Here is a 23,904-nt window from a genome sequence, read left to right as displayed (position 1 = left end):
CTTGTCATTTTTTTTATTGTGCAATATTTAGTAAACCCTAATTCAAATACTGAAAATTATGAAATATACTTATGGTTCTCGGTCAAAGATGTTGCATTGTTTTTTAATGGCATAAATGAGATGGTTTCTAGAATCTATAAAGCCCATTGTCTGATATTAAATGATTTTAAAACGCAGGTTGTTTTGATTCTCACTTACAATTATTACTACCGGTAAACTGAAAGTACTTTACATGTATAAAGTCGACTTATCTACTGAGATTAAGACTTAATCTGCCTAAGATATTTTTTTGTACAGCTGTCTACCATAACTGTATAAAATTTCAATGGACCTTATTGCTTGTACCTCAACTTCTACATTCAAAAACAAGTTAAATTTTTCTATTAATTTCTCTTTGAGTGATTTTAAAATTCTGCTACATTGATTTGTGAATTTATATTTGTTAGTTTTTTTTGTTAAATTCTGAACAATCCGGGATGTACGTTATACCGGTGGTTATGTAGAGTAGCGCTGATCTCAGGATGTGTTTTTTTTTTCTTTTTTTTTAAGAATATTAATTTTTTCTACTAATTTCTCTTTGAGTAGTTTTAAAATTGTGCTACATTGATTTGTGAATTTATATTTGTTAGTTTTTTTTGTTAAATTCTGAGCAATCCGGGGGTATATTGTAGTACATTATACCGGTGGTTATGTAGAGTAGCGCTGCTGGCTGTTACTTCTATTGTGGCATATATCTGTTTTTGTATGTTAATAAAAGTATTTATTCTTATTGTTAGTTATGTAACAATAACAATACTTGTTTTGATAATAAAAATATAGGCGATATGTAAATATGCATGCTTCTCTTAAAGTTTACTAAATGTTATTTATCTTATCATGGGACAGTCTAGGGTTTAAATATTCCTATTCCAAAGTGCGCTTGTATCATTTTATAGTGGATTTGTATGTATTGTATTAAGCTTAATATTCAAATTTAACTAACGCATTGGTGAAAACTTCAATTCTAATTCCGATTAATAAATGAAGTTTCCCTCTTAAAATGAGCCGAAAAATCGTCCCCTTAAACATCGATGTTCAATTCGAAAACACGCTGTATGCACGATGTTGCAACTAGGCTTTTTAATATAGTTTTTTTTATCAACGCGACCGTTAATTGGTACGGAATTCTAAGAGAACATTATTACGGTCGAGTGATGTGCGGCACGAGATTGTTTATTACTTTCCAAAGGTCAGCGTTCCGTTGGGGCTTTTAATGTTAATCTTATTTTTGTGTACGTGCGCAAATAGCCGTGATTCATCATCGATCGACACGTATAAATAGAAACGCACCGTGGCTAGATTGGCCGGCGCATTTCTTTTTTACATGTTGAATATTAATAAATCATCGGACATGATCGGCGGTAGTGGGTGGTGTACGTTAACTTATTACGTGAGGAACACGAGAAAGTGTGTTCGGTTCAGTGAACGATGAATCGCAACGATAAGTCGCAGCGACTGTTCCCGGATGTGTAATTTGTATGAATTTTAAATAATCAGAATCATTGCCCATCGTGCTTGGAGTTCCATAACTTATTTATTTATTTTTTTGTTTTATATACCGGGTGTCCCAGTAAGAGCAACGAAATACGGTATCGGGGAGACATATATTCCTCAAAATTTGAAAAAAAATTAAGAAGAAAACGTGCTGGAAATTATTTTTCAGCTTTCTAATTGACCACCGGAAAGCGTAATTGCTATTTTTCATTTTAAAACTCTTTTTTTCTGCAAAGTTTTCGTATTTTAATGAGTGAATGCGATTTTAAAGCTGAGACAAATTCAAATATTTTAGTTCAATGCTTTTTACTCTATCTCTTAAAGGAAAGTGGTATCTTAATTAATAGAGTTTAATAAACTGGGAGTCGTTAAAATGGGCTTTTCGAGGCATAAAATCAGGTCATGTGACATAGGTACCTTTCATATGAAAAAAGAAAATTCCTTTGCTGTTTTTATATTTAATCATTTATGTGGAATCAGTAAAATCAATAGGAAATCTGTGAAATCTTATGGTCGTTTGAAATTTGGATGGTGATTTGCCCCTCGTGGTTTTTATTTTGTGTATAAAAATAACATCATTCATTGCAGTGGTGTCCCAGAGGATAACATAATCGATGTTTATCCGGTTACGCGACTGATTTTTTGAATATTTAACATTTCTTAAAGAACGCAATCAAAAAACGATTTTTTTTTGTTTCTTCGGTTTTTTTGTATCTAACTTTGTCTTCAAGAAAAAAAACTGGGCATCCTTATTTGACGTTGACGTCATAAGAGACTTATTTATTGTGATTAGAATAAAATGACTAATTCCAGGTTTGTGAGCCCAACTACAAAATTATAATTATCATAAATTTTATACCCAACTTAACTAACTAACTAATTGAGAGAGTAGACTATTTAATAGTAATGTTTTTTGTTTAACGTTTCAAATTATGCAATGGAAATTATGCATATTCAATCGGAATCGCATTGAAAAGTTTAATTCCATCAAAATAATTATTATTTTGGCCAACAGCGTTATTGAACCTGGCAAATTTATAACATAAAACGTATAACATATAAGCGTTTTTTGGAGTGGAGTGAGCATGACCTTCTTTTTAAATTTTACTGCATTTTCAGAATTCACAAAGGTCAAAATAATACGATTCGCAAATACTCTATAGATATTTATCGCTGTACCTATAAATATTTTATATATAGGATGGCCAATATTAGAGGAACAATCCTTATGATTTTTTTTTGTTAAAATTTCATAAACATATTCTAGGGCTTTCCTTATTTTGTTCTAACTTCAATTATCGAGGTGATACTGATTGTCAAAGTCTAATTCCAACCTTATTTATAATGAAATGACTTTTAAAATGAAACGATCGCATTTACGTTTATTTGCGAACTTTTGCGTAGTAAATTTAAAAAGGTTTACGCTTCATTTTTTCTTGCAGAGTCATGACGGATACGAGTCAGGCGGACGAGTTGCCGCCGGCGACTAACGGCGTCGCGACGGACAACGGTTTCATCGTCGACGACGATCAGCGTGCCAAGATGCGACCAGCCGACATCGACGCCGACGTCCGCGAGATGGAGCGTCGGAAGCGGGTCGAGCTGATCATGAACAGTAAACTTTTTCGAGAGGTCAGTGATTCATCATTAAAAATACGCGAAAAAGCTCGACGAAATCGACATCACTTCATTATGGCATTAGAACGTTTCTTTAGTACATTTTTTTAAACGTGTGCTGTGCTTTTTTGACGAAAAACGCTATATAAACTAATATTATTGAAAAAAAATCTGTTCCCCAATAAAATTTATGTTTTCCTATACAAAAAATATGGGAGTCAAATAAAAGTAAAAAGTAATATTTAATAAAAAGCAATTCAAAGTAATTTCCTATGCAATCGATACAAATAAATTATGAACAGAACCAATTTCTCCATTTCTGGATCAAGATCATCCAAAAGTAAAAGTCATCATAAAAATTAGCTAGATTATGGCAACCACAGAACTGTCAATATCTCGCAGACGTTGTTTAAAGCTTAAATCTTGTATCAATTTTATAAATTTTTATAAAAATTTAGAAAACTTCAATTATTCAGTGAATTATAAAAACTTTTTGGGAGGTCGAATTGAATTAAAATATCAATATTTTAAGTAACTTTTAACCACGCTTACTTTATAATGCCATAATATATAAATATATATCGAAAAATTTTGTACATAAATATGAAAAATTAGAACGTTCCTTTAGTACATTTTTTTATACGTTCTGTGCTTTTATGACAAAAAACCCCATATAAAATAATATTAATTAAAAAAAAAAATTTTAACTTAATATAAAAAATATTTCTGGCAATGCTTTATAAACAATTTTTTGGAGGTCCAATTTTTGAAGGAGCTTTTAACCTCGCCTAATTTATAAACCTGTAATATATAAATAGAAATCTTTTTTGAATTAAGTTTTACGTATTTCTCCATTTTAAAACATCGTCATTAAAAATGGGCGAAAAACCTCGACGCCGTCGACGTTACTTCATGTTTTTCATGCTGTGTGCTGTGCTTTTTTGACAAAAAAACATGTCTTTGTTAAATATAATATGTAAAAAAGAACATATTAGATCCAGATTTTTTTTTACAGTTATGATTAAATATAAAAAAGTTTTGTTCCGGAATAAAATGTATATTTCCCTTTGAAAAAACATATGGAAGTCGAATAAAGTAAAAAATAATATTCAATAAAAAGCAATTCAAAACTATCACACGAGATATCAATATCTACGCCGAGTTTTTTTAAAATAGATAGAAAATTTATATCAATTATACCCAATATACGTTAATTATAGTTGATATTTTAACGCAATATAAAAAATGTTCCTGGCAATGCATTGTATACAATTTTTTGGAGGTCCAATTGAATTAAAATATCCAACAGGATGATAAGAGGCCGTTAGTCGCACAAGGCCTAATTTATTTTTAAAATACTATTAAATCAAGTTTTTTTTTTATAATCTAGTGTAATTTTTTTGTTGTTGTCAAAGGTAATCAAATCTATACACTATGCAATGGTTCAAACTTCCCCCACCCGTGCCAAGTGATTGCAAACAGATTAATCCTGTCGTAATTTAAGTAAAACTGATTTTATTGTCACTTACATGGTCTGATTAAAGTGAGCTCAGAAATATGGCGTTCACTTTGTTTAGGATTAAACGCATTGCAATCACTTGGAAAAGAAGAAAGAACACAGCACACATACATTTATTCTATCGAAATAGTTTTCCAATCACTTTCCCCACCATACATGCCAAGTGATTTCAAACATAACCTCAAATTATATGTTTATTATTTCGATGTGATTTAAGTGAGCAAAATTGATCAATTGGCAAGTTCGGCGTTCACAACTGTTGTGTAAGGCTAACTACCCCCAACCACACGTTGAGCATCTATTCACCTCTGTTTACATTTAAGTCGCAGAGCATCAAAAATGAGGAAGTTTGATTCCTTTAATAGAAGCAGCAGTTCTAAGAACTACTTTTCTGTTTCGGTACTGATTTTTCTTTATTAAAAATAAATGAAGTATTATGGAAGATGACATATTGTTTGCCAGTGATATTCTGCAATAAAAGTTTCTACTACTTTTTTCAGTAACTATATACATCAAAAATTTTGAAAGAACATTACTATTTTGTTTCCCACATTCGATAATTTTTTTCTTCTTCGCTGCGATTGATGTTCAACGGCTCGTTCATTCGCATCGTTCGGCAGGAATTGCTGATGCATCACTAAATAGTTTTGCACGGCTCAACAAGCCCGACGTCAATAACATAATTTTTTTTTCACCATACAGGAACTAGAACGGATCATCGAAACCCAACTAAAAGACGGCACCGGGACCAGCGGCCTCTTGCAACAGATCTCAGATATGGTCGGCGTCAACAAGCAAGCCGGCAACGTGTTCAAAAACTCGAGCTGCGTTCTGCCCATCAACGATATCAGAGGTACTTTTATTCACTTGTTCATTCTCCCCTCTCGTTTGGGTAATTAATTGACGCGTATCGGCAGGAATCGAATCGATGGGGTACGCGAAGGGCGAGAAAATTCTCAGGTGCAAACTGGCCTCCGTCTTCAGACTGATCGACTTGTACGGATGGACTCAGGGTTCCGGCACTCTCATCACGGCCCGTCTGAACCAGGACGACGAACAGTTTCTCGTCAACCCTTACGGGATGCTGTTCCACGAAATCACCGCGTCTAGTCTGATCAAGGCCGATATGCAGGTATACTTGGACCAGAATTATAGTGCTTTTGCAACCGACCCCGTGATTAACTTTGCCTACTGTTTATTACTCCTAATTACACTAATAAGCGGGATCAATATTTTTCGCCGAACAATTCTTGAAACCAAAATTAGTACAAAGTAACAATTTTTTACGTTCTATGTCACTTGTTTTTAATGCTGTGCCTACTGAATTTCTTATAAAATTGTAAACATTCAAAACAATTTGTTTAGCATCCGAAGACAAATGGATCCATTGTTTTTATTTGCTGTGGTAGTTTGTCTTCTAAATTGTCATTCATTCGTCTTCGAATTCTGCGTTGTTTTCCATGTTTTCTTTTAACAGAGGGACATCTGCTTAATTCCACGGTCGCCATATATATATATATATATATATATATATATATATATATATATATATATATAAACTTTTCAAAATTGGGCCCGTTTCTTTATTATATTTTGAAAATGAAAGAATGGCGTGAATCCTTCCACTAACTGTCCGGAAAAGTTCCGCTTTCCTCGTTAATTAAAACTCGAAACTATTAAGATTTCTTGAATGGTCCAAATTGCTTAAAGATCTAGGAAATACTTTATTACTCGGGAGAATGTAAATTTGAAATGATATACAGGGGGCGCTATTTAAACTAAAAAATATGTTGCATCGTTTATATAGAAACGGCAACACTGCATATTTCAAAATATTTCAGAACGATAGAGCACCTCCTCTAATATCACCCTGTATAATTTAAAATAACTCCGTTGATCCGTGCGTCGGATTCTTTTGATAGGCCCTCCACTAGTGCTCCACCCTGTATAGTGTTTTTATTTTTATGTTTTCGTTATTTTGGTGATGTACAGCGGGCAACATTGATCAAATTTATTTTTTGCGATTGTGGAAACGAACCTTTGGATAATCTATGTTATATCTCAAATAATGGCTTTCGTTATTATTCTTGGCCATTATTTTGTCAACACTTAATATTTTAAATAACTATTGTGTGTCTTTTCTGCTTGAAAAATGCAGTGCAATAGAAAGAATGCGATTAAATTACTGGTATAGAAAATTTCTGGGTAATTGCATTTTTTTTATGGTTACGTTACACTTTCCACTACCACCATCTAGGGTTAGTTTTGGTTAGTTGACCGGTCACATGTTTTTCGAATTTGACCAGTCAATTAGCGGTCAATTGATTAGTCCCAACACTACGACCATCAGAAAATTTGCTGCGTGGTCTCACTAACTCGATAGCGGAGTAGAAACAATAATTTTCGTTGCAAAAATGGCACACACTATGCCTAGATAATTAACTTTCACCTATGGCCTTTTTAAGAAATCTCTCTCTCAAAATTAATGACAAATGGCAAATATCTATTTAATATATCTTTGGTAACTAATGTGTTGGTTGTTATTTTTTGTAGGTGTATAGTTAGTTCGTGAATAAATAAAGGGGATGAAAAATGGGTATAACTATAGGTGGAACTAATTATTTATGTAGGTAAATCTGAGCTGAATAACTATTTGTGATAATTTTATACAAAATGGAACGTAGTGATTAAAATTGTGCGTTGTTAATTAAAATTCTGAATGTTCAAATGCGGCTTTAACGAGGTAGCAGGGGTCAAATGTCAGTTTAAAGAGAATTTTTGTCAATTCTACAAATGGAATATATAAAACTTTCTTTTGATTCCATGATTTTTTTTTAACGATTTGAAAGAAAAAAAAACGATGTATAAGCAAAAGGATCTTCCTGAAAACCTGGTGTGCACATTAATTTTTCAAAATTTAATTTAGTGTTGCGCATCTAAGAACGACCCATTGCGCACTAATGGCAACTTGATAATTTTTGTCGACGTGACGTTTATACGTCTGAAATCGAGAAGATTTCTGTCGCGAAACGTAATCAGCATCGTTCCCAGAGCGTGAACGCGAGTGTGCATTTAAAAACAACTTTAACCAGCGTTAACAACACAAACAAATGACCGTAATCTGTTTTTTTTTATTGTTGTTGCTTTTCGTAACAATGGGAAGAACGAGGCCGTAAATCGTTTCTCTTGGTTCGTGATTAGATCATCCCGTTTAACCCAAACTCATTTGAGCTGACAAATAAAACGAAATTAACGTATCGATTGATCGATATGGATTTATTAAGGCGAGGACAATTACGTTAAATTTGCCGTGTTTTACTGCGCTAAATCTTAATGTTGCAGAACACATTTTGCTTAAAAAAATTTATCGCGCAATATAATTAAAATGCTCTAAGAAACCAGGTGATTTTACTAGCAACAGTTTGCGAAACAATCGGTATCAATAAAATTTTAAGTGAGAAATTTTCAATCTCGACTTAATATTGATTGCTTAATTTTGCCTTTTTTTCGTGGTTATAAAACGAAACAGTTCGCATCAACATTACCCCATCACTAAAAGTTTGGTCGGCAAGTTAATTTTTTCGCGACCTGCTGATTCGATTTGGATATATATATATATATATATATATATATATATATATATATATATATATATATATATATATATATATATATATAGTGTTCGAAGTGTTTTCGGAGCGCGAGCATTGAAGATGCCAAGTGAGATTTTGGCGAAACGTCTGCAGGATTCCAGTCGGATGCAAGATTTGCAGGATTCCAGTCGGATGCAGGATTCCAGTCGGAGTTCAACGAGCGAACGGATGATATCCCGGAATATAGTGTCATCACATTTTTCCATCCGTGAATCAATACGTGAGAATATATATATATATATATATATATATATATATATATATATATATATATATATATATATATATATATATATATATATATATATATATATATATATATTTTTTTTATTCTAGCTTGAATCTTAATAATTTTTTTTTTTTGCGTGTACGCAGTTTTTAAATTAACATCACTTCTATACTCAATGTTTGTCAAGTTCTGTGGGAATTCTTCTCAATATTATTAGATGCCTTTATCTCCGTTATTGCACGGAATACTAAATTTAATGTTATGCATAACAATTATAGCTTATTATAAGAAAAAATAAACAAAATCATAAACATCAAAATCGTTATAACGGATCGAAACATATTTTGAATGAGACATTTAATTTGTGCTTGATCGATATTAGTCCATATTCCCATGATAATATGTTCTACGTCATTCAAGCTGCCTGCCCCGTTCATGTTATATTGGTTTGAGGTTTTGACTGCGTGGAAGCCTATTCTTGCATTAGTTGTGGCATTATCAAAGTCCAATTACAATCTGGCAAACTTATTCGTTCGTTTTGACATTAAATTCAGCATTTCATTTAATAACAGTGATAAAGACGTGAATAAAAAAATAATATGCAGAGTGTTGATATTAATTACCAGAGAATGTGACAAATATTGAGTATAAAATTGTTTTTTTTTAACGGGTCTGTCTAATAAAAATTTAATGAAATATAAATCCAAATAGAATCAGCAGTTCAGCTCGTTTAATGAGAAGTGACTTTTTTCTTGATTTTTTTAAATTTTCTATCGATATTTAAATTTGTTTGTATTTGACTTTTTTGTTGCTACACATTTCGCGCGAAATTGCTGTAAGTGGAATGAAATATTCAAAGTAACACTGGCATAATTAATTGAAAAATAATAAAGATATCAGATGATTATTTGGTAATTATTTAAAAATTAACTAGAATGGCTGTGAACACATAAAACATTGAAAAAGCACATTTTAAAGGCTTTTATTAAAAAAAAACAATATTACGAAAATGTTGTGTGGAAATGTGTTTAAAATGACCGGAAAAAAATCCTTATTGCTTTGACATAAAAGAAAATTATGTGTGAATCTCCATTTAAGAATTAATAGTGAAGTACCTTTATTATTTATTATTGTCACACTTTTTTTTAATACTTTTTCAAAGTTAAAAAAAACTACCTTATCTTAGTGTTTCTCAAACACCGGTCCTCTAAAAATCCAGCTATCTGGCCAAAATCCAAGGTGTCAAAAAAGGTCGATATCGCAACATTTTGATCTAGGATGAAACAAAACAGATAAACTGGCAACTATGTGCTATAACTACTAATAACCAAAATGACTAAAAAGAAAATGAAAGGCACATTACTAAATTTCGCAGCAAAGAAATTGTCCCCGCAACTGGAAAACATTCTTCTGGATTTGGTAAGAATTGTAAATTTTATCAGAAGTAAAGAAAAGTTCTTAAACGACTGTATAAAAAAAAATCAAGTGCAATTAAATCTGGAGGGATCATTGTTGAACAGACATTTTCAAAACAAGGAATGCGTAGCCTAGCTTTCATAGATATCAGATATATTTTCACTGATAAATGAACTAAATTTAAGTCTCCAAGGTAAATCCAATACCGTTTTCTACTTTTACAATAAGATTGCTGCTTTCAAGAAGCAATTGAAATTCTGGTAAAGACGTGCGGAAGAAAACACTTTTTCTTTGATTACTTTAATACTAATGACGTGGATCAGAAGAACGTTATCAGCGTTATTTTGGTGCATTTAAATGAACTGTCAATAGTTTTTTATCAGCATTATCCCCTAGAGGAAGATGTGCGTTGGATAACCAATCCATTTATTAATAATTATAATTACAGCGTCACTACAGTCGAAGAAACAGAACTTATTAAACTGTCTTCAGATTTGGGAATTCAATCACAGTTTAATTCAGTAAATATATATCAATTCTGGATAAAGACTGCAACGGAATATCTCAATTTTGTTTATTTTGTTGTCTTATTTGGGGAACTAGTTTAACGCCTTTAGTCAGCAACAAAGACCACCATCAATCTCATTAATTTTAGTTTATATATATCTTTTAGTATGGCCAATTAGTTTTTTTTATTTTGGATTTACTTACGCCGTTTACATTTCGATTCATTGTTATTTTTGCTGATATATTAATTTAAAAAAATGAATATATCGTTCATATCAATCATATCATATCGATAAAAATAAAAATTATAATGATGTACTGATTATGTATATACGAACCGACGAATATGAGGGTTACACTAGATTATTGCACTTTGTTGAATGATTTTTAGATTATTATTAAGCAAGCACCCTTGAGCGTGCGATCCTGAATACCTGTTAATTAGAAAAAATAATATTAATAAAAAATACATATATACATCCTATAAAGCAGTCTTGGTATAATAGTATGATGTAAGTATAGAGATTTTTTAATGTAAATATTCGTTTTTAAGTACTATGTACAGCTTTAAACCATGAACGGGTGGATTTCCACCTCTTTGAAAATGCTCAAATGCTTTGAAAATTATGATTTATCTTTGGGAAAAATTGCTCCCATTGTGAAATATTTTCCTGGTCCTTGGAGTAAATCCAGTTGAGAAACACTAATCTAATTAAAAACTGAATTAGAAATTTTGTTGCAAAAAAAAACATATATTTACATTTTCCGTTCTTTCCAGGGGAGCGTGATCGAGCAAGGGACCACCAACTTCTCCGTCAACGTGACCGCGTTCTCTTTGCATGCGGCGGTGCATGCTGCCCGACCTGACCTCCGGTGCATCATCCACGTGCACACCCCGTCCGTGGTCGCGGTATCAGCACTGAAACACGGCCTGCTGCCCCTGAGCCAGGAGAGCGTAGTCGTGGGCGAGATCAGCACCCACGCCTACCTCGGCGGTCTGCTCGACACCGACGAAAAAGACAAACTGGCCAGGAACCTGGGCCCCATCAACAAGGTGCTACTGCTCGCGAACCAGGGAGCGTTGTGTTGCGGGGAAACGATCGAGGAGGCCTTCTTTAACGCCCGCAACACCGTCCTAGCTTCCGAGTCGCAACTCAAGCTCCTCCCACTCGGCATAGATAACCTGGTGGTGCTCAACGACGAGGCGAGGAAGAAGATATACGACGCCGCTCACCGGGCCCCCGAGAGCACCCCCAGGCCCGATCAACCGTCGATCTTGGAGGGCAAAGTGGAAAGGAAGTGGAGGGTGGGCGGGGTCGAGTTCGAAGCGCTCATGCGGATGCTGGACAACGCCGGATTCCGCACGGGCTACATCTACAGGCACCCGTTGGTGAAGGGGGAACCCCCGAAACCGAGGAACGACGTCGAAGTACCCCCGGCCGTTTCATCCCTCGGGTACCTGCTCGAGGAGGAGGAGCTCTACAGGCAAGGGTAAGTTCGCTAGCTGGCTGGGCAATGATACATATATCCAAAAATATTTCCCTTAAAAATTCTCAATGTCAAAATATAAATTAAACTTAATTTCGCAAAACCAATGTACCAGTTAACAAATAAGAAGTTAGCTATTTTCTTTTTTCAAATTTCAAATATGTAATGTTTGATATATAGCTTTTCAAATATTTTTAAGTCTGACATATGTGAGGTCCTATCTCTTATGGTTACTGTTTAAAAGTACTTTTATTCATTTGTCCGAGAAACGTTAAAAGTATAAAAGTTGTGTTTCTTTAAATTAAACTCTTTTTATGTTATAACTTTTTTGGATTCTAGTTTTGTCAAAATTTAATCGAATTTAATTTTTCAAATATATAAGAAGTATTTAATATATATCAATAAAAGTTGCAGTGCAACAATAGACCATATTGTAAATCCCAATTATGAAAAAACTTCAAATCTTATAGAGTGGCCCAAAATTTCAAGTGGCTAATACTTGAGTTTTAATTTTACCCAACTTTATTAAAAAAAAAAAGTATTTTCTGGGCTATTTGACCTAATGTAAATTTAAATAAGTGGTGTAAATTTTAATATACACGTTTTCAAAAAGTTTTGCGTCTGAGATAACAGGACTTTTCAAAATTAATTTCGTAATGTACAGGTTTTCCCAAAGTATTAAAAGTATCAAAGTTGTGTTTTTTTTTAATGGAACTGTCTTTTTGGGTATCAGCGAATAAAAAACTTCCCTACTTATACACAATTTATCTTAATCCAATAACATTTTTCAGCTAATTTGGATATAATATATATTTAAATACATTTCTTAACATCATCTAACTATTTTAACGTGTTTATATTTTGATTTTGTTTGCTTTTTTTGCGCAAACATGTTTATTTTAATAAAATATGTAAATGAATGAAAAATGTAAAGTACAAATTTTCAAAAAGCCTTACGTCTGGGATATGTAAACTGTTAAGTTTCAAAGTTATGTTTTTTTTTTAACCATTTTTGAATTCTACATTTAAAATAACTTTGTGTTTCGATAGGCTTTTTGGTGCCTTAAGATCTCAAAAATAATTTGGGGTTTCTGAAAATATATCTATATTAAATCTCTCAGCAAAAGTTACATTAGAGTATAACAATAGACAATCCATTTCCATTCTGTTATTACCAAAACACAGCTTCAACAGACTACAAGAAAAAATGACTTAGAACCAAGTTAGTACCTAATATGAAACTCGACATATCAAAATAAGAAAAATGAAATATATTGTTACTATAAAATGATTTGAATAGAATAGTTTCATAACATTTTAAAGAATTTTATACAATATACATATTTGTTGCACCCGTTAGTTTTTAAACATACCATAAAATTTGCTTCAATGCAACGTCAACTCGTGTTAAAACATCAGAGAAATATGTAAATAAGCAGACCTTTCAGGAAAAATCATCTGTCATTTATTTAGATTACATTATCTTAAGCCGTTCGACAGGTAATTGAGATGATAAATATGGTATATGCTACTTTTAACACTTTTTACACAACCTGTGCAATATGAAAGTAATTTTTAAGAAATTACCATAATCGATAACCACCCATTTTATATTTTTCCACAATATCCCATGCCCTATAGAGCGAATAACCCTGTTTTTAATTATTTTTGCTTTAGGCTCTGGCGCAAGTTGGAGGGCGGCAGGAAGGGTCACGACCGTAGCCGTTGGCTGAACTCCCCGAACGTCTACCAGAAGGTGGAAATATTGGAGACGGGCACTCCCGACCCCAAGAAAATAACCAAGGTAGAAATCATTAAATTCGAAGATAAGAATTAAATATATAGTCCACTAAGAGTTTATTGTTAGTAATCTAAGAGCTTTTACGAAATGTTTATTGATAGGTTTAAATTGTCCAGAGTTTGGGGAGGGGGTGATGGGGAGGCGCCGTCTTTTGAACCTAACTGTTGTTCTATAGGCGGTACATTTGAACTACTCACATCCGAACTAGTTTGCTGGCCGTTAGCTCATAATAATGTTACATACATTCCTTAAGATGTCGGCTTCCTCACACAACCCTTGATATTGCTGATATTATTTTCTTGCTTATGGTTGGAGTCATAATTTTTTTTGTTACTCTGACCTCGTGCGTGCGTTGACAGCGGCATTTGCTTTTAGCACGCAACACTTTTTCATGCAGAGAAAGCACAAACTGGTTCCTATTTAGTATCATTTTTCAGTTAACCCAAATTGATATTTTATTTGAAATAAATATACACATTAGTTTATAAACTTAAACATGGAGCACAACACTAAATGATGGTTATACATTCCGAGCTTGAATAGTTTAGTTTAAATTTAAGTAAACATATTTTTGTGGTTGTGTATTGTCGAAACGATGTGCCATTTTGTTTGGGAAGCTTTTTTCATTGACGGACTAATTATTTTTTCGCTAATGTTAAAAGTAAGTGTGATCAGTGTCGTGTAGATGTAAGAATTCCGTTATCACTCATTTCAACTCATTTAGCAAAACATTATACTTTCTGCTTCGGCGTGATTTAAGATCAATAAAATATTGAAAATGACTTAGCGGCGTGGACTTTTTATTCGCCTCAAGAATTTCTGACAGTGTGCCCGTGATTTTGTGTCAAATGTCCGCCTTCGAGGCGGGACGGGAACGGCAAAACCAGCACACGGCGGAATGTCGACATTGCACTAAAGACGGGCACACACGCGCGCGTTTTACCGTCCGCTATCGCCGAGCCGCTTTTCGTTTGTCGCGCGCGTTTCGAGGTCGTTGCTGACGTGCTGGTTTTGCTGTTTCAGTGGGTCGCGGAGGGATCGCCCAGCCATTCCAGCACGCCGGTGAAAATCGACTCCGCCTTGCAGTTCGTTCCGCAGGGCACCAACCCGAAAGAGTTCAAACAGAAACAGCAACAGGTAAGTCCTTTTTTGTTTGCGATAAGAAGGTAAGTGTGTTAACACTGTAAAAGAACCCGTATTTCTAAATTATTTTATAAAATTTAGCTGAGTACGGCTGTAAGGGAGAAGTGAGCTGTATAGTATTTTAGTTTTTAAGTTCTAGCTAAATTTAAAGCAGCGCAGCTTTCAGAAAAAAAAGCTAATGACATGCGCTTGCATAAAAACGAATCCAAACAAATATATTAGCTGGCACTAACAGTATTAATTATCAATATTGAAAAGCAGTAAACAATTTTTATTTTTGTAATTGTTTATTTTATTATTCTATCCTTAGTCTTGCTAACTTTCTTAAGTGGGGTGTGATTTAAGCCGCAACCGCAACTATGTAACTGGGGGCAGACTGGCTACTCTCACTTAGGGTGGTTTTTAATTTAATTAATTTCTATTGTATTCTTCTTTTTACACAAGAAAAATATGATTAACACACAACACGGTACTCTTTTAAAATGTTTCCGTTGATGGGTAGAGCCTAGAGTTGAAGGACGTAAAAAATATCATTCTACCTGCAAAAATAGCTTCTTAACGTCTCAACCAACGTTTAGGTAGAATTGCACGAGCCCAAATATGTCTTTATGGCAAAAAGCTAAGTTATCGCGAATAAATACAAAAAACTAAAAAAGACAAAAAAACATATATATAAATAAACTATGACAAAATAACACACATAACAGAATTTAAAAAAATAGCAATAAAAATAAACGCTGCAGGTAGGTACGGGGTTTTTATTTGTATTTTGACACTCGCCTACAGAGTTTATTAATAGGCATAGGCAGACCTTTTTTAGGACAAGCTAATTCTCGAATATTATTAAGGACATGATTTTTGTAACCCCCCAACCCTCTTGCCGTAATTTTTTATTGTTTAAAATCTGGAAAGGAACCGTTCCTTTATATTTAGGTGAGTAACAATATAAAAACAAAATTCTCGTTGTCAATGTACTTGGCGTACACACATTTTAATGGAGGCTCCAAGTTTGCTTAGATTTTGTGTTTGGACGTATTAAAATTTTTATAAAGGTTGCCAAAACATTTTTTTCTGGTTTTTCAATTTTTATAGCACTTTTTAGATCTTTTTTAAATATCCCTTGAGGCACTGCGTGTCCCCGCATAAAGAGTTCTGAGCACAGGAAAAAATTTTTTTACATGAAAGTTGTATGGTTTTTTCTCTATTATCTGGAATGTAAAAAACGACAATTTCACTTTTTTTGTTTGCTTTTGTTTTGTTTTAGTTGATTTCAATTTCAATTTCACAATTTCAATTTCACAATTTCAAACATGAAATTGTGAAATAATTTGGTTTTTTATTCAAACAATGAAAACGCATCGCAAGTTCTACTTGAATATCACCAACGTTTTCCCTTACAAAGTATACTGAATATTGAATAATAAACGAGTTACTTCAAAAATCCCCCAACAAACTATATATTTTTGAAATCGAATCTTTACGACGATCATTTGCTTTTATTATTCGGAAGATAATGGAAACGAAATCATAAAACTTTTAGTTATTTGCAAAATTTTTAGATAGCTCTTTTCATGATCTCCGAATTCTAGTGTCACAATAAAAATAAAAACCTATATTCGACATATGTATTACTCGAAGAAGTCATTTACGGAAGACATGGACTTTTCTGGCTGATGGTTTTTCAAATATTTTTTAATCGTTTCCCACTCCACTTGTTCATGTTTGTTAATTTTCCCAAACTTAACCGACGACTTAGATCAAAGACTACAGGAGGGCGGACAAAATATCGGCCGGGCCGCAGTCGCACATCCTCGAGGGCGTGACGTGGGAGGAGGCGCGCAAAATGCAAGACGCTACAGTGACCCAGACCGGGGATCAAGTGGTCCTAATGGGGGCCGCTTCCAAGGGCATCATTCAGCGAGGCCACCAGCACAACGCGACGGTCTACAAGTCGCCCTATGCGAAGAATCCGTTCGATTCGGTGACCGACGAGGAACTCGATGAGTACAAGAAGGTGGTGGAGCGGAAAACCAAGGGAGATTGTGAGTCGCTCGGCCGTCGTCGGGTTTCCTCGTTTGACATGTCACGTGGTTTTTGCAGACGACACGGACTACAGCGAATCCGAAGGGTTATCCTCCGCTCAAATCAACAAGAGGATGGACGGGATTCATCTCAGGTCACCGACGTCCGTTACCAGCGAGACAGAGGAGGAGAGCAGGGATGGTAAGTGCTGATTGGTATTGTGTTAAGCCCCACTCACTCGTCTCCACCTATTACACCTTAGTAGGAGTCTAGGTGTACATATATAATACCCTGTGGGTACGTTTGAACTATTCGAATGAGCATAATTTGAGTATATGATTGCCCATCTATCATTAACACCAAGGGCTTAAATTTTTTTGAAAAACCAGCAAATTCCTAATTTACAGCGCCCTAGAGCTCTCACATTACTCGCGGTGCTCTATCGACCCAAAGTTAAATTATGTAATTAATTTTTGCGAATTCGTTTTTTCATTTTTTTTTCCCAGAACCGCAGATCCTTCGGATAGAAACGAAAACGGCTCCGAGACCAAGCCAGCCGGAGGTGGTATTGAGTGACGGTAAGTTCTCCACCTTGTTTTGCCACTTAGGTAATTGAGCGAGACGTAGGGAGAAAGAGAAATTCGTTTTTTTTTTAATCTAAACTGAATTTTCACTTTTTGTAGCTAGTGGTACATTAAATTGACGGGCTGGGGGTAAGACATAGTCTCCAATCAAATAGTTTTTTTACATTAGGAAAAAGAGTTTGTTGTTCTTTTTTTATATGTTACGATTGGTGTTAACTCGGCTAGTTTGTGCCTGGTTATTTTGAAGGAAAATTGCTTGGTTGTATACTATCCAGAGTTAGTTTGCAAACAATTTATACGAGATTTACCGCCAAAATATAGACCACAAGAAATGTGTACAAATTAACCTGTGGTTTTTGACTATTTCACAAAAAACTCAATACATTGATAACTCAGTTCTACTTAGTGTTCATTTTTGAACTACTAAATAAACTCAGCCTAAACAGACCACCACATACTTCGAGAATTTGAACTTTTCCATACAACTTTTCATTATACAAATTGTGGTTGTAATAACTCATTTCAGAGAGCTTTACCATTTTTAAATGAGCACCGTGAATATAGATCCTTTTCACTTAAGTTTAACTCCAGACTGTTTTTGTTGTTATTTTTACATATCTCTAGGTGTATAACATTTATAAGGAAATAAACAAATCTTATGCAATATTACTTAAAAATAATGAAAAATTGTTTTGCGTTTGAGTGAATTTTATGATGTCATTAAAGCTGTCCAGGAAACTCAGCACGGTGACAGAGCTAGATGGTCAGTTATGAACTGCACTTGTTTATCTACATGTGTGCTAGAGTAATTTCATAAATAAATAAATATTTGGCAATATTCCTTAAAAATAGTGAAAAATTATTTTGCGTTTGAGTGAAATTTAAAGCTGTCAAGGAAACTTAGCACAGAGGTCGTCAAGTTTGTTATGTGTTATATTTAAGTAGCACTAGCAATGTCACGTTGTATCTAATACTACCTAGCCTAAACTTTATTTTTGCCTAAGAATTATTTTACTGAATGAAATGAACTAGACAGGATCGGTTAGTTTACATACCTTCCAAACGATGGATTATTGAAAATATTCAGTTCTTCAGTTATTCAAATTTTAGCCGAAAATTTTGTACTAGCTGGGTAGTATACCAAAAAATATTTTGCTTTAAAATAACCAGATATTTCGGATAGTTTGTATACCATCCAATCAGCGTCTAAACTAGCCCAGCCGCGTTAACTCTGCAGCCATAACATATATAAATAGAAATTGCTTTATAGCCGTTATTTCGATTCAAAGTAGGTACCCTAAACAAGAAGGTTTAATACAGTTTAGAAGCCTTTTTTTTTTATAAGCCGCAGAGCATGCCCCGCCCACCTACTTCTCGATCGTTCGGGGTGACGTTTATTTTTCTTTTTTTTTACGGCATTTTATTTTGCATGGTTTTTATCTTTTGTATTCCCGCACGCCTAGTCGAAGCTTCTCCCGTAGAACAGTTTCTTCACGCCGAACGACGCTCGGTCAACAGTTACAAAAGTGAGTATCTAGCGCCCGCGTAACGCCACGCCCATCCGCTTGCTTCTTCGTCGCTTCGCTTCTAACCCCTTTCCAGAACCGCGCGAGTGCCTTCCAGGCGACCCGTACGTCACTTTCAAACTGTGTCTTGTCTTGCAGGTGGCGCCGCCGTCACGCTTACCCATTACCGCACGAACTATCACGCCGGTTTCCCGAAAGGTTCCTACGTTATCCCGAATCCCGTACATTTTCACATCGCGCGGCGCGGTCACGTGCCGATCATGCGACCCATGCTCGTGCCCCGTTTCGCTCGCTTCGATTTTCACCCGAAACCTGCCGTCGTAACGCTCACCCTCAAAGATTCTCGCTCGATCGCCGTCGACGTGTCACTGGACACCATCAGCGCTTTCGTACGCCCGTTCGCGCGCGCTTTGAACATTGTCGAGGTGCCGACGTTGAATAGCCAAGGTTGCCAAACCGCCTATATGAATAATTTCGAGAGGGCGCCGTGGTCGCACAGCAACGTCGAGTACACCCCGTTGTACGTTGACGAGCGTTCGAAAACGTTGCGAAAGTCAGTCCCAGGCGAGAGTTTCGAGGAGAGTATCCTGAGGGAGATGAAACGCAACATGATGTGCGTGGCCGGCGTGGTGGAGTTCGCCGAACACGACGCCCCCGTCGATAACGAGAGCCTTGCGGAAATGACCGACGAGGTGGCCACCATAAACTCCTCCGGCAGTTCGGAGAGCGACGGGAACGCCCTCGCGACCACCGACGAAGGTGTGAGCGATTTGACTTTAAACGGCGACTCGCCCGTCTCCTCCCCCGTGGACGACCGAATCGTGGCCATGGGAGCCGTGATTAAGGAGTTTCTGATCGAGCAGAGTTTCGAAACGAAGGAGCTGATCGTTTTCCCGGAGTTGAACGATGATGCGAGCGCCGCAAAGTTCGTCGGAGACCTGGTGAAGTTGTACTCGCGTCTATACGAGGATTCGTTGAATCCCGACGATAAGAACGAGCTGAGGCTCAAACTGGCCGGTTACGTGCTCAAACTGCTCGAACGCGACGACAGATTGCAGGACGACGACGATGACGGCGGCGACGGTGTTTACAACGTTTCGGATAAAATCTTCACGACAACGGAGTTCCTCTCGGAAATACTGGACGTCTTTTTCGACCGTTTGAATAACGGCAATTTCGCGGACTTTGCGGGGAACTTGCCCACCGATAAGGGCGAAACGTCTACGCCTCGAGCAGGCGGCGAACCGGCGGAAGTAACGTCGTTTAAAAAGGCTTCGAAATCGCATTCGGAAACGTACTGGATCATGATCGGGTCGTCGTCACCGAGGGTGTCACAAGCACCGCCTCGCAGAGTAATAAACGTGGACGATATTCTGCTAAGGCCTCCCGACGATTTCGATACCGAACCGCCCATGAAGCAGGCGAAGGAAGGAGTCGGCGTAGAACGTTCTCCGATCAGAGAACAAGCGAGAAAGAATCTGTTCGGCGCGCATCTTTCGCCGGACTTTGAGATATCGAACGATTCGTTCAAGTCCTTTAGCGAGGAGCGGGGGATCATCGAGGACAGCGAAGATGACGATAGCAGCGCAGCGGTCAACCAAGTCATGTTTGTTAGGAACCCGAACGTTAAGGAACGGTTAGTCCGCAGTGAAGCCAAAGTGATTTTCGCCGCCAAAAACGCGGCCGTCGATAAGGAGAACATCGCTCCAGACGAGGGCAACTGGATGGGCTACGAAAGCGCCAAGTTTTAATTCTGACGGTTTGGGTGGTTTTTGGTTTTTTGGCGCTTTCGTTTGGTGTGTTTTTTTTTTATTCCCGCTTTGCATTGTACCAATAAATTTCTTTTGCACTTTGTTTTGATCATTTTGCGAATGGTGGTGTGGGCTGCAGTGGTGGACACGCAGGAACGGTTGGGATTTTGTTGCTGTTAAAAATTTAGCGGCGAATTAAATTCCTCGGGAGTATTTGTAGTCAGGTGCCAGGGTTTTCGTTTTTGCCAGTCCCCATGCATGTTTGGAGATTAAATTTGTTCCTGCCTTTCACACACACTTTTGATATTAATTGCAATTCATCATCATTCATTATATAACTCGAGTTTCATTCAACGATCTCCCAGGTGCTTCCATATCTTTTTTGTGCTATACGAAGAAAATATTTAAAACACATTTTTTGAAATTCGACGCCATCCAGTAAATTACAAATATTAGCACAAAAATAAGAATAATATGAGTCGAATAAAACTAAATTTTATACAAAATGAAACTTAAAGGAAAAGGCAAGAGTGCAGCACACGGACTAATCTATTTGCTGATTTTTACATTTTTCTTTCCAATTAACACGACGTATCAGACCATGGTTTACATTTATTTAAAGTTTTTTCCTTCATTTTGTTTTTTTTTCCTTTTTACGTACTTGAAAGTAACCTGGTTTTAAATTTGAAGAAGAATGACACTGTAAGCTTAACTTCCTGTAATACAAGTATTCGCTACAAAAATGGAAAGCAAAAAATTAAGTTTTGGGGTTATAGTTAATCAAACAAAACTCCCTCTTTCTCCTAACCGGAAGATATCGGAAGCAATCAACAAATTGTGAAGATCTGACTGGCGTTATAGCTAGCGTCAGTTCGGTTACTGGTAGAAAAAAAATGTACATACGATTTACTCATATTCACATTGCTCTGTTACAAAGAGGAAAACTCTCCTAGTACATTAAAATCACTTGTTGGAATGTTTCATTTAAACAGTTATTTATTATGCTTTTCATAGAATAATTTTTTAAAATTCCTTTGACATTAAACGAAACTCTGAAGTAGTGTTGTGTCAATCGCGATCGATTCCGTCACTTTGATTCAATCACTTCACAGGATCGAACGACCAAAACCCGCTTATACGTTGGTTTAATTGTTGAAGATTTAAATGCATGACTGAGGTAGGCCGCAGAAAAGGAATGGGAGTGTTGTTATAAATTATTCTATAGTATTGAGTTGCGACATTGATTGGTAGATTTGCTTATGTGTCGAATTGAATATTGAATCAAATATCTATTTCCACACAGGTATTTAATTTAAACAAATTAATTTTTTACTGGTACAACCCAATATGTAGCACCTATTTAGATAAAATCGTGATTTAATAAAAAGCAGAACACAGCTAAATATTATACTAACTAGAACAGAAAACAACATAAAGACACAACAATAATTCAAATGAATCTGAATGGGGCTTCGGACCGTTCGGATTTAGTGACTATTGTCGCTTATGTCGGCATCAAGTATTGAAATGAACGATTGATTGAAAAGATTCGCTCCTCGTAAAATGAACGATTGACACAACACTACTCTGAAGGGCCATAGTTCAGCCCAAAGAAAGGTCTTGACATAATATTTTAATTTTAAAAAGAAGTAACTATGATATTTAAAGGAAAAAAATTAATATTAAAATTTATTTAATTCGGTTCATGGTTCAGTAACCAATTTCAATAATAATTGTTTTTAGGTGAAAACACTGTCAACGGGGACCAGTCAGATGCTCATGTGAGTACCCTGTCACAGAGCAGTAAAGAGGTAAGCAATAAAATACTTCTTCGTTATTAAAAATATACCGACCATTTTCAGGACCGCTCCGTATCTGAAGGGTCTCCAAAGAAAGACAAGAAGAAGAAAAAAGGTTTAAGGACGCCATCGTTCCTTAAGAAGAAAAAAGAAAAAAAAATTCGTGAAGCATAGGTAAGGTCATTTTGTTCCCTGGTATGCTTTCTTATTTATTGTTATTATTAGGCACTGCCCCGTTAATCTAAATAAGAAAAAACGCCTCCTCCATCGAGACTGCCAGCGATAAATTTCAGTTAAATATATTTCGTAGTTTATAGCAGCAGCTAAATTTCTTTGCACTAAACGTGACACGGGACTGCATTGGTCTAACCATTAAAAAAATTAAATTTCTATAATATATTTTAGCTTATTTGTACAGGATCATGATTTATTATGACTTATTGATTAGTACATTTTCAAATAAGATTATATAGGTATTTAGGGGAGGACAGAACGAACAATGTCAAAAGAACAATCTGCCCACACAGTCTAAATTCATGCTGAATGTGGTTATATGACATCACCAAAGTTTTTTTGAGTTGTTTGTTATAATTATGGAATGTAAGTGCCCAAATTTGAAGTTTTATTTGTAAAGTGATATTTTTGGTTAGCGTTACATGTAGCATTCAGTTTAAATATGAAATAATATACTACCACATAATCTTCAAAATTTGGCACAGAATTTGTGGTGTAAAATTGCGACTTATCTTTGGATTAATAATTCATCTTGACTGCCAGTGTTATTCAATTGTCTGTGGATTTCAGAAGTCTCTGTGAGTCTTTTCTTTCTGTTTTTTTGTTTATTTTGAGAATGTTTTATAGCCAGTATATAGTTTTCCATTCCGCAAAATAATTTTATTGTGATGGTGATCTCTAAAGGTAAATGATCGGTGAATTGACAATATTTTGAAACTATCCAAGGAGAAGTTGCAAGCGTAATTTTGCAAATGTTTTATTTATGTAAATTTTTTTGATATATATATGCTTTTGTCTTTTGAGTTTGCTGTTACTATATATTTTTTGTATGAAAAGAGATAAGCTATAAGAAAATGTTATTGCCATATAATAATTTTCATATATTTTTTTTCCAACGCGCCGGGAGTAGGGACACTTGTTCATATAGTCTTATGTATTTTAAAATATTTTGCACAAAAGAGTACTCGTTTTTATATATATATATATACTTTTTTTTTGTTTTCCTAAATAAACAGCTTTTCTCGCCATTTAGTTTTTTTCTTTGTTCTATATGAAGTGTACTGTGCAAGTATATGTTAGTT

At 35.3% G+C, this 23,904-nt stretch overlaps 1 protein-coding gene across 6 annotated transcripts in view; it reads left to right on the top strand.

Moving 5' to 3' along the window:
- Window positions 1–23,850, top strand: part of LOC132701248 (protein hu-li tai shao) — a 53,065-nt gene extending 29,215 nt beyond the window's left edge. The window contains exons 1-14 of one of the 6 annotated variants that reach the window (XM_060669032.1): window positions 1,378–1,515; window positions 2,976–3,165; window positions 5,372–5,522; window positions 5,587–5,801; window positions 11,253–11,965; window positions 13,640–13,766; window positions 14,787–14,900; window positions 16,663–16,948; window positions 17,007–17,129; window positions 17,435–17,506; window positions 18,976–19,038; window positions 22,533–22,570; window positions 22,652–22,762; window positions 22,814–23,850. In XM_060669032.1, coding sequence (XP_060525015.1) covers window positions 1,505–1,515; window positions 2,976–3,165; window positions 5,372–5,522; window positions 5,587–5,801; window positions 11,253–11,965; window positions 13,640–13,766; window positions 14,787–14,900; window positions 16,663–16,948; window positions 17,007–17,129; window positions 17,435–17,506; window positions 18,976–19,038; window positions 22,533–22,570; window positions 22,652–22,762 — 2,214 coding nt within the window. In that variant the 5' untranslated portion in view covers window positions 1,378–1,504 and the 3' untranslated portion in view covers window positions 22,814–23,850. Of the gene's footprint in view, window positions 1–1,363; window positions 1,516–2,975; window positions 3,166–5,371; window positions 5,523–5,586; window positions 5,802–11,252; window positions 11,966–13,639; window positions 13,767–14,786; window positions 14,901–16,662; window positions 16,949–17,006; window positions 17,130–17,434; window positions 17,507–18,975; window positions 19,039–19,176; window positions 22,509–22,532; window positions 22,601–22,651; window positions 22,763–22,813 lie in introns of those variants that run through there. The other 5 variants (XM_060669030.1, XM_060669031.1, XM_060669034.1 and 2 more) reach the window with 5 other exon arrangements.
- Window positions 23,851–23,904: the final 54 nt, after the last annotated feature.

This window comes from Cylas formicarius, unplaced genomic scaffold, assembly GCF_029955315.1.
Source record: "Cylas formicarius isolate icCylForm1 unplaced genomic scaffold, icCylForm1.1 PGA_scaffold_4__25_contigs__length_36172078, whole genome shotgun sequence".
In the NCBI taxonomy this organism is placed as follows: Eukaryota; Metazoa; Arthropoda; class Insecta; order Coleoptera; family Brentidae; genus Cylas; species Cylas formicarius.
This window is presented reverse-complemented; position numbering and strand designations above follow the sequence as displayed.